The following is a 12,132-nucleotide window of genomic DNA, read 5'->3' on the forward strand; positions in this document are numbered from 1 at the left end:
CTAATATATATATATATAATATTTTTACCTAAAAAAAACGATAATAAAGTTACTATATTTTGTATAGCTTTAATTATTCTATATATATTTTAATATTAATTAATAGTATCCTTCTTTTTGGATCATTTAGTCATTCAGTGAATCCTTTATAAAATCAGTAAAAACTGAAATGCTGACAGATGTTTAATTCATCTGTTAAAATTGTCTCACAGGTCACATTGTTTCAAGTACATTTTGATTGTGGTTACCAAAAACGAGTAAGAGTTATTTGTTTACTTGGTAATTAGACCATCTGATTTCAGTAATGGGTGTCATTTTTTATTTTTTTATTTTTTATTATTATTATTATTATTTATGTATTAATTTTTTTTGTTCACCCTGTATTTAATTCTTTGTGTTGATTATTTGATCTCATATTTAGTAATATTTGATTTATTTTCCCATCAAATTTTTTCGAGGAACCAATGTCTCAGGAGAAAGCGATGTCCTTGAGTGACATTTACGTGTGGTTGTACTGATGCACAGCTGCAGCATAAATGTCCTTCAACTCCCACTCCAGCAGCTCTTTTTTTTTTTCAGTTTACTGTAACCTGATTGGATCCTTTGAGGTTTTGTCTTTAGCACGGCGAGGACCACATTGTCAACACTGCAATTGAGTCGACTGATTAACTCCGCGACATATCTGCTGAGAAGGTCTGTTGTTTCATTGCAAAGGTTCATTTAAAATTCGTGGAGCGTGCTCTTGTGACGTCAATTGTTGACGTTGGTCACGACGGTTGGGTATTGCATAGCCAGCATGTTTTTCTCCTCAGCAAGCACCTCCTCTGTCCTTCCCAGGAAGAAGGAGAAAAAGCTAATTGGGCAGAGGTAAAATCTATGCTGGTAATCTGCCAGGCAACAGGCAACCTTGAAGTATCTCCAATTAAATGACCCTCCTTCACCCTCCGTTCACGCATTGAGCCAAACAAAGCCGTTACACAATCAGGAATTAAATATTTGCATGCTCACCTGTGACATTTGAGGTGAGCCCTTTCGGTTATGGTACGGAGACCAGTAATGATGAATAATAGATTGACTTCTGGTATATATGTTGACTACTGAGGGATGAAATGCTGTTACACTTAAAATAATGATTATGGATTGGCTCTGTAGGCTCGGAAAGCTGCTTTTCTCTATGTGTGTCATGATTATTTGATTTCATGGTTAATGAAATAATTTACAGTATTTATATTAATTAGTATAAAGTGTCAAGTATATACATGTTTGCCTTCTTTACATTGCTTTAAACTAATAACTATTTTTACCTAAAAAAAAAACAATAACTAGAATATTTGTATATCTGGATGGTGGTGACAGAAGAAAATTAATTGACCTGTTAAAATTGGCTCACGGGTCACATTGTGTTTTTAAGTTCATTTTGATTGTGATGTAACAAAAAAGAATGAGTCAGTTGTTTACTTGGTAATTAGACCATCCAATTTTCAGTCAGGCAACAGTGGCACTGCTGCCTCATTATTTTTAAGCAATATTCAGTTGATGAATGAGATTGGGGGGGGGGGGGGTTATTTATTTATGATAAATATATAAACCTGGTTATTGATTATTTTAAACACATTCAGTTTATTTGCACTGTTACAGAACTTTAACTTTTTCTTACCTGTTTATGTATGACTGACACATATGCATCACATTAAGTTTGTTAATTATATGCATTTTTTTCTGGAACATAGAAATATAGTCCTAACCCCATCCTTAACTCTTAACTGCAGCCCTAAGCTTAAACCTAAGGTGTGCGTGCGTGCGTGTTATACGGGAACACATCTTGCATGGAAAAATCACAGTGCCCAACTGATTAAACATGGACCAAAAAATAGTGTCCCCCGTTAAATGCAACAAAATTCATATCTTACAATGTGACTAGATTTCACAATGTGTATTTATATCTTCATGAAATTGCAACCATATCTCACGATGGGAATTTATATCTCACAGTATTTCACTATGGGATCTCACAATGCAACTTTATTTCTTATTTAAACCTCATCTCACAATTATCTGTTATATGTTTTTACACTGAGGCTAAAACTTGCTTTCAAGTATTCATGACATCAAGCAAAATCTATTTCTGTGATGTTTGACGTGCCAAAAAACTGAAAACTGGCTCACCTCAAAAGCTCTCGACTCGACACCTACTGATAAACTGGCATGCTGGGAATGTTTTTACGCAATAGAAATGCACCACATATTTGCGTCTTTAAATCAAGGCTTTTAATTTGACCCACAAAAATGTGAACATTATGGGATGGATTTAATCAGTATGTTCATCCAGGGACATTAGCTCTTTTTGCTGTCTCTTCTGTTCAGTAAGGAGATAAAATTATGCTTAATTTGTAGTCTGTTGTACCTGGCATTGTAATGAAGATTTAACTTTATTAAGTGAAACTCTTGCTAGTCTTTACTAGCTCATTCATTATGTGCTCATTTTGAGCACTTGCTATTGCTAAATTGGATTAGTATTGAAGCATTAATGTAATGACATGCCGCCCTGATTTCAGATGCTTTATACAGTCTTGTACTCACTCTTCATTTGTCATTTTGTCAGAGTAAATTTCCATCTGCTTATGCTGTGTGCTAAAAATGGGAGGCCTGCAACCACAGAAGCACTAATAAAATGGCTTGGATTATTGATGAATTAATTGATGGCTTTAATGCTTCAGACAAAGGCAGTTTGTTCTTTTGTATCAGACTCTCTGGTGAAGGCTGTGCATGTTTCCTCGCTCTATTTGTAGATGTTGGCTGACTGTTTTTGTGTGCTGGGCATTCTGCTTCAGGTTGATAAGAACATTTATCAGCAGCTTTTGTGCTTTTAGGAATAATTTCTCTTCCCTCCCATAGTCTCTTGGGGAATTCTAAAGCAACCTGTTATTTAATTAGGCTGTAGATAAGGCTGATTGAACGTTTAAGAAGTCAAAACTAGATGCGACCCTGGTGTTCCAGAGTTTGCAAAGAAAGCCACCCATGTGAATAAATGAACAGTTTTACGGGTAAAGCCTGCAGCATGATTTTCTCGGCTGTGACTTTGAAGTGCACAAGAGAATTATGGGTGATTAAGTTTCAGACTCTCTGCCATTTTATTTCTTGGCTTTGCACACTTTAGTGTATGTGACATCACACTGACACAGCTTTCTTTTTAACCCTTAAATGCATGAATGTTTCACCAGTCATTATTACATATTTGGGTCTTTAGCGACCCGGATCTATATCTAACACGGATGGATCTCTGCCTGTCGCAATAATATAAAACTCTCCTGATATTAGAGTAACAATTACAGAAGAGTAAAATAAAGCATATTTTGTTACCTTTTTGGAGCTTGGAAGGGTTCAGTTTGAGCAAATGTTTGTTTTCTGCATGCGGTAACTATGAGTGAAATGTAATTTCATCATTGTGTATCAGACATAAAATGAGTTAAACTTATTCAGTCATCAAAGATTCAGTTATTGTTGTGCAGAAAAAATACACTGTTACACACCTCGGGTCGTTAGCGACCCTATACAATTTTTACAAAAAATTAATGGGAAAACAGGCATTATTTAATTTTTTTTTCTTGTTATATTGTATATAATTAAATTATTGAGGAATACTAAAAAGGTTGATAAAGAGGACTGTAGTGAATGACGTCACGGGTCACTAAAGACCCAAGGTATGCGTTTAAGGGTTAAACTGATTTATTGTGAATTTGTTAAAGCTACACTGTGTAACTTTTTTAGTTTATTCTTAGCTAAAAACACTTAGTTCTTTCAAAAATATATGTGCTCATTAATGTATATTTACTTCTTTCAAGTAATAAAGTATTCTCGTAAGTTTATAATATGCCATTGAAAATACATATGGGTAAGGGGTTAGAATGCGGGTCGCCATGTTGCCCCTCCATCTTGAAAGTACATCAGCCAAAGAGGGACATACCCGTGAATTCAAGCTTCGCCTTTCGCGTTTTAACACTCGATGGCACCGTGTCGAATGTGGACGAGGTCGAACTGGAAGCCATATTAATCTTGGACTAAATCGGCCACCGTAGGAGTTAAAACGAAATCGGAATTGAGAGGAAGAGAAACTAATATTCACTGGATGGTCATATACCTTTTCACCGCTAGATGGGGGAAAATATCACACAGTGTAGCTTTAAAGGCAAATGGCAGGATGAAAGTGATTTGTGATTTGAGATCAATCATGGGTGCTTCTCAAACGGAAGGCTGTGTCCATCCAGTCCATTCCTTTGGAGGCTTGAGTCCTCCTCAACATTTCACTAGAATTAGATGATCTAGTAAGTGGCTATGTTAAAAATGGCAAGCAGGGCGGGCCGAGAGCCGTGAGAACGGAGCGAGGTCGGTGGTGTGAGTGAGCTGGTCTTGAGTCCCACAGAGGAGCTCCGGAATGATAAAAGGAGAAGGACTGGAATGTGTGCAAAGGATTGTGGGGGATTGGAGGACACGAAGGACACACTTGATGCGTCCTTCAAAACAGGCTGAAGGAAGGACGTGAAATGAAGATTGCCTTCAAAGAATCCTTTAAACTGAGACGTCCTTTGATTGAGCTTGATGACGTGGCAGCCGAGATATGCAGCCTTACTTGAGATTGAGAAGCACTCCATTTAACCAGTCTACCATATATTGACTGAACTTTGGCAAATTCAGCTGTTAGTTCTTCTGAAGTGCAAATTGATTCATATATATGCATTTTTGCGATTTAATGCTGAAGTTTGAAAGGTTTGTGGCATTAAATGTTCTTTAGATATTCAAAGATGTATTTTTTTTTAATGATGACGGTATATTAATCATTACCTTTAAATTATTACACAGAACTTTTAAACAGAGACAAACTAATTAAGAAAATGAGAGCTGCTGTGCATCTACACTAAAAATAAAAGTCTTGCTTCTGACTCTATTCGGTCGCCAAACAGAAAAACTTATCGGCCAATAATTAAAAAATGCCAAATATTGGCCTTGGCTATATATTGATTGACCACTAAACATACTTAAATCCCTGACTGTCCTTGTTGGGAACATTTGGAACATTGAGACTCATAGCAATTTGGGATTGTCATAGTTTTCATTGTGAATTTAGATTGAACAATTTAGATTGAATTTTTATTGAAGATTAGTAGGGATGCACTGAATGTTCGGCAACCGAAATTATTCGGCCGAAAATAGCAAAAATTGCGAATTTATTTATAAATTTTACCAAACAATGGTGTTTTTGATGAAGCGATCAAATATAGCAACCAGCGATTGCTCAATTTTTAGCGCGTAGAGGAGCGCACGCTTCTAAATGCAATCTGGCTAAGCAGCGCGAGTCTCCGCTGACTGTGCGACGCATCGAGTTTAAACAAGGCTTAAAGAAGGCTTTAAAATGTCTGAGAAAGGCGTAGAAATGGCCGTTTGCAGACACTGTTCTGCTGAATTGTCTTAGCACCCTCGAATGCAAGAAAGAGCACCCTCAGTTGGTCCTGTAATAATATATTGGCAAATGCTCCAGTGCATATTTGTGTCTGTAGAATGTCAAATGTATCCATTTAAAACGTGTTTCTGCAGCGGTGACATAGTTGTTGATCTGTTGTACGCAATGGCCAATATGTTAGTTAGTCAGACTCCACTCACTGCTCAAACCGCCAGAGTTTTTATTGAGTGCTGTTATACAGGCTTGCAAAACCTCTCATGGTGAAAAAATTTGCTAAATAAATTAGACTGGGTAAACACAGCCTGATCTTCCGGCGATTTGATTTCACCTGGCAACTCAGTCTGGAAACCCGTACGCTAATTTCTACTGCTTCTGTTACACTTTTGCGGGAACCAATCACAGACTGGCTTATCCACCTGGCCCGTTATTGGAGGAATTATCACGATGACGGATAGAGAAGCGATGGGTTGTTGCCCGTTGATCACGCCTCTTGTGGTCTGATTGGTTGAAGGACTATCCAATTGCGTACGGAGTCATTTAATTTATGCGCGTTAATGCTCGCATGTGCAGTAGAAAATACAGAGCAGACTCCCCAGACCAATGTTGAATCTTAAATTGAGCTTGGTCTGGTGATAGCCAGACAAAACATAAATGGGAAAAAATAGGAAAAATGCGTTCGGTAATAGGCTTCGGCTAAGTGTTTTATTATTATTCGGCTTCGGCCAAGAATTTTCATTTCGGTGCATCCCTAAAGATTAGTAATGCAGCGTGCAAGAATAAACTACTCATTTATCTGGTTTATGTAGTGACAGTCTTGCATGACAAAGCTACATCTCCCATAATTCTCTGTGGCAGCGCTAGAACACTAAAATATGTAATCAGATTTTTTTTTTTCTGCCCATTTTATAGTTTGGGTAATCATCGAGCTTGTAGCAACATATTATAGCAAACATTTAACCTTTTTAAGAGCATCTCTTGAAGAGTGTTGTCCCATTAAACATGCTGCTTAAATTTACTTATACACAATACATATTTATTTACTTTTTGAGTGTTTTTTTAATATTTATAATATCAGGCATTAATTGGATACTGGGAATAAAATTTAAATAATCCACTTATTAGTCAGAATTGTTTTATCAGTGCATCCAAAAGAAAAGAAAAATTATATATTGCCCAACACACCCATTTTAAAGCTACACTGTGTAACTTTTTTAGTCTATTCTTAGCTAAAAACACTTAGTTCTTTCAAAAATATATGTGCTCATTAATGTATATTTACTTCTTTCAAGTAATAAAGTATTCTCGTAAGTTTATAATATGCCATTGAAAATACATTAGGTAATGGGATCTAACGGTGGTCGCCATGTTGCCCCTCCATCTTGAAAGTACATTAGCCAAAGAGGGACATACCCGTAAATTCAAGCTTCGCTTTTCGCGTTTTAACCGGTTTTAATACTCGATGGCACTGTACAAAATTCTCTGCCTCGCGCATGTGCGCGTCAACTTGTTCAGACTTGTCTGGTGCATGTGCAGAGAGTTTTCATCTCAGCAGCGTCAGTAACAGAGTTATAAGGAGTTTTCCTGGCTTGTTTATTCCTCAAAAGTCTGTTTTTCCTTGTGTGGTATTTCTGTGCGTTAATAACTCCGTAAGTAATAATAGTTATTGTCATTGTAGATGTGTTTCAGAGTGTGTCATCGCGTAATTCAGTTGATGTCACCTCAGAAGTATTTTTGTGTCAACATACAATAGCGTAATGCTCACCTATTTGAATAATCATTCAGTTATTTTGTTATCAACAATGTTTATTCGTTTATAGAAAATATTTGCTTGTAATGTATGTTGATGGAAATATGTATCAGGTCTGATCGGCATATTAACAATTGTTATACAGAGCGCACTGCAGTGCTAACGTTAAAGCGCCGCACACACTTTTGTAACCAGACACCGCTTGTTAGCAGCGGCAGCTCCGCTCCTTTTAATGCAGCTGCATTTAGCGCCTATATATGGTACAATAAGCTCTGGTTTACGGTTACATTATACAAATGTATAAGTATAGTTATACAGTTCTTAACTGTGTATGTATATTTACCATCCTTATTTGTTCTCTCACTGAAACCACATTTATGTACATATCCACGCAAACCTGTTTATGCCTTGCAATTGGATGACTGAATAAACATTACTAGCATCAAAGTTCACTCTGGATTAGCTGCAGTTCTTTCTAGCCGAATAATTAGGCCAGTTGAGTTCCAACCATCCCACTGGGCACAGAATATCCCACAGGCACCGTGTCGAATGTGGACGAGGTCGAACTGGAAGCCATGTTAATCTTGGACTAAATCGGCCACCGTAGGAGTTGAAACGAAATCGGAATTGAGAGGAACAGAAACTAAAGTTCACTGGATGGTCATATACCTTTTCACCACTAGATGGGGGAAAATATCACACAGTGTAGCTTTAATAACTTGAATGCATTAATCACTTGAACCTCAATTGTAATGGTGGTGTTTGAACCAGGTGTACTTGAAGGCCGCATAATATGTAATCAAACAGACAAAAGTCAGCCTGTCTCATATCTCCGTGTGATCATCACCCATTGCTAAATATGACTTAGAGTGTGAAATATCTGTGCCCAAATGTCACGCCTCTCTGCCCAGTGTGAGTGTGTGCGTGTGCATATTAGATTTGGCTCATTCTCTCTGCTCTGGCTTTAGAGGTCTCACGTAAGGACAGTAGACAACAGTCTAAGCCAGTGTAGTCCTGTTTACATCAAATAAAAAGTTGACTTATCTGTCTCCCTCAACATGTTTGTACTTGCGTTATATAACCCTGGCAGGCCTTTGGCCAAACCTTTTCCCATATTGAGTCAGATTAGAGATTAGGCCTAGTCTTGTTGCTGCACCTGTCTCGGATCTTTGTGAACTTCTGGCTGGATCAGAACCAGCTTGGCAGCCGCGTGGGCCATGTGGAAGTGGAGAGAGTCCACTGCTGCTTTCTGTGAACAGGCGTAAACAGATGACTGTAGGGATAATGCTCTCCCCACAGTACACACATCCCTCCAGCCTCAAAAGCAAAAACACAAAGTAGCCAAGTCTTGCATATGCACCTGTCGAGGATTAGGAAATGCCTCCAAAGTCCTTTTTAAAGCAAGTCAGTGCTCTCTGCAGGCATTTATATACTCAGTCATGCGGGTACAGCTTGTGGATGATGGCGGAAATCTCCAAAACTGTTGGCTAATCTTGATGTAGTATCAAATAAAATTAGGTCTGACAAAAATGGTATCATACAGTTTAGTTTCTGCATACTACATAACAATATTAAAATGTTTACAAAATATTAAGTTATTAAGTGGGGGTCATTTTTTCGGATTCTTTACCTAATTTGAGTCTCTGAGATCTTGACACCTTGCACTTCTGGGCACTTCTGGAGACTCCAGGTAGGTTGGAGTTCTGTAAAATGGTTGCGATAGAGACTAAAGGGTTCCTAATGGTTTCACATTTAATTCTTCACCTTATTTCTTAATTTTTTTGCAGTTAACACGTGTCTTTTCTTCGCCACCTTTTTTTGTCTGACCCTGCTGACCCATTGAGCATTTCACTGTCCAATGGTCATGCCTTAACTGCAATGTCTAGTATTGCATTAGTATTGTATCCTTCAAAAATCCTGTTAATCTCATTTTTGGCTCATTTTATCTGTAAAAGAAAACGTATTCACTGCGTGCAGAATTATTAGGCACGAGTCATTTGTTGGGAGTCAGTTGGATTACATTGGTCATGCTTTATGTTTATGATTTAATACGAATTTCCGGTTCCAAAGAGTCATTTGATAATCGAACTACACTGATTGTTATTGATTCACCAAAAAAAAGAGAGAAAAGGTAATATGAGTCATTTTTTCAGGAATTGATTAGCTTGCACCGATGGCACTGTATTTCTTTTATATTTTTTGTTAAAAATAACTCGTAAGAGTCATAAGAACTCCATAATTAGTTATTTGTTCTGGAATCAGACTGCACAGGTCATGCAGTTTTTTTTTTAGTCACTAGCAAGAATCACTTGGAAGAGTCATTTGTCTAGAATCAGACTACACTGGTCACACTGCATGTTTTTGATACACCGGCTCATAAGAATTTGGATTTCTCTTATTCGTTTTTCAACAGGTATTCTCCATATACTAGTGTATAAACAGAGCTGTATATCAGTTAGAAAACTGCTACTATACATGATGTTCCTCATCTGAGTGGAAGCACTATTAATGATTAGCCCATTACCGTGTGGCTGACTCAGTCGCCCAATGAGTCAAGAGTGGGACTAAATGTGGAAAGAACATTACCTGCCTTAATCAGACATGCTGTGATATAAAAAAGTTATTATGTGCGTGTTGTAATTTTAATGTGGTTGTTTGTGTGTCTTTCAGCTATTATGTATGTGATGGGTGCTCTTGGGCCAGCTGCGGGGTACCTGCTGGGAGGCGTTCTGATCGGCTTCTATGTGGATCCCAAAACATTTACCAACATTGAGCAAAGTGATCCACGCTTTGTTGGCAACTGGTAAGATCTGTTCTGCATAAGAGTGTGTGTAGCTTCATTCCAACAAGGGATGCACAATATATATCGGCCACCATATCGGTACTGGCTTATATATGTTAATTTTTGATGTTTTCGTTATCTGCCTGATAAGAAAATTAGGCCGATATATTAACGCTGTTAAGTAATGGATTATTTTCCTTCAGCTGAGACAATTCAGATGCGCACTGTTCGCCATGATGGTTTTGAAGTGCTTGAAATATGATTGTACTTGCTTCAAAAAAGGAAACTAGTTAAGTGCAACATGTACAGCACTGTCTGTCATATAGGCTACATAAAATTATGAGAACAATATAAGTGTGTGGTTTAGATATGTCTTTTAATGGTGAGACTTTTGTTTTTGTAATCAGGTTCTCAAAAATTATATAAAAAATTGGATCTAGATTTATCGGCCAAAATGTTCATATAGTTGCATCCCTAATTCCAACCTATGAAAGAATAACAAATTCAATTTTTACTGCTTTTTGAGCACGTTTTACTGAAAAAATAACACATTTATTTATTTGGTCACACTTTATATAAGCCGTCTTTATTATGTACTTACATAAACACAATTGTTAGGTACAATGTACTTTATGTTCATGTATTGCAAAACACTTTTGCTACTATTGAGGTGGGATGCGGGTAAGGTTAGGGACAGGTTTAGTGGTATGTTTAGGTTTAAGGGTGGATTAAGGGGTTAGAGAAGGGTCAACAGTGTAATTATACATGTCATTGCATTGCAGTTCTAATTACAAACGGGTATTTTTAAATATAAGTACAATGTAAAAACATGTATGTACACAATAAGTGCATTAAATTATTAATTTGAATGTTAGTACATAATAATAAAAGACACTTAACTCTTTCCCCGCCCACTTAAATCTTTAATCGCCATGTTCTTAGGTGGAGTGGTTTCCTGCTCTGTGCTTTCGCCATGCTTTTGGTCATCTTCCCCATGTTCGCTTTTCCAAAAAAACTGCCCCCTCGTCACAAGAAGAAGAAGAAAAAGCATGGGACGGACAGCACCTCTAATGACGACGATGTCCTGAAAGAGAAATCCAACAGCAAAGGCCAGACCGTGGCGTCCTCCATGGGCTTTGGGAAGGACATCAAAGGTGTGTATTTGATAAAGGTCATGTGATGATGCACACTGCAAGAAGCGTGCATCTACATGTTGGAGTGTTACCTTGAAAATGTGGCTATTTTGGTCCCTCTAGCTCTCAACACATTCTAAGAATTAGCAGAGATTAGCGCTTCAGTCATCAAATTGAGAAGCCTTTGGCAAGTGTAAATCCAAGATTGTTCTATTATTTGGCGTAATTGTGTTATATAAAGTAATGACTTGATGCTTTTGTCCAATCCCTTTTACGGTACAGTTATTATAAAGACAATCCTCCATAGGGTTTAGTGTCATGGACAGGGACAGGATTTGAATCTGCATCTTTAACCATTAGGCTCCACCTCGCTCTCATTTAATTATACAGCGCTGCTGACCACTAGTGTCAGGAGATTTTCAAATGGCGCAGCTGATATGAACATGAAGATTGATGATCAAGCTCAAAAAGTTATAACTGAAGACTGCGCAAGCTTGCAGAAGTTGCTTTTCATTATTCATCTGGGAATAGCATTAATGACAATTCTGCCACCCTCATCACTAAAATGGTCCATTTCATTACCAAACCGCAGTTACGCTACTGCTGAGAAGTTAAGAAAATATTGCTGAAACTTTATCTAAAAGACCAAAGAAATGTGTGTCTGCCTAATAATGAGAAATAAAATGGGTAATTAAATGGGATAAATGTATAAAATAAGAATTAGAGTCACACTGTGAATATAAAGTCAAGCAAGAGAAATAAAGTTAGAATTGTGAGATTTAAAGCAGCAAATGTGAAATATAAAGTGCTTTCTTGCCTTCTTTTATCCAGCATTGGTATGATTGATATTACAAATTATATTATCATTACAAATGACCAAAGGCTTCAGAAACAACGATATTGACTGTACGAAAAGCTGAGAAAATAAAGTCAGTAAGTTAATTAATACTTTTATTTTGCACGGATGCATTAAATTGGTCAAAAGTGAGAGTAAAGACATTTTATAATGTTACAA

At 37.2% G+C, this 12,132-nt stretch overlaps 1 protein-coding gene across 1 annotated transcript in view; it reads left to right on the forward strand.

The window, feature by feature from the left end:
* The window catches only part of slco5a1 (solute carrier organic anion transporter family member 5A1), a 59,456-nt gene that overhangs the window by 26,418 nt on the left and 20,906 nt on the right, over positions 1 to 12,132 (forward strand). Inside the window, exons 3-4 of the mRNA XM_079805690.1 lie at positions 9,873 to 10,005; positions 10,927 to 11,138. Coding sequence (XP_079661816.1) covers positions 9,873 to 10,005; positions 10,927 to 11,138 — 345 coding nt within the window. The remainder of the gene's footprint in view (positions 1 to 9,872; positions 10,006 to 10,926; positions 11,139 to 12,132) is intronic.

The sequence above is a fragment of the Gobio gobio genome (assembly GCF_949357685.1).
Source record: "Gobio gobio genome assembly, chromosome: 23".
NCBI classification, from domain to species: Eukaryota; Metazoa; Chordata; class Actinopteri; order Cypriniformes; family Gobionidae; genus Gobio; species Gobio gobio.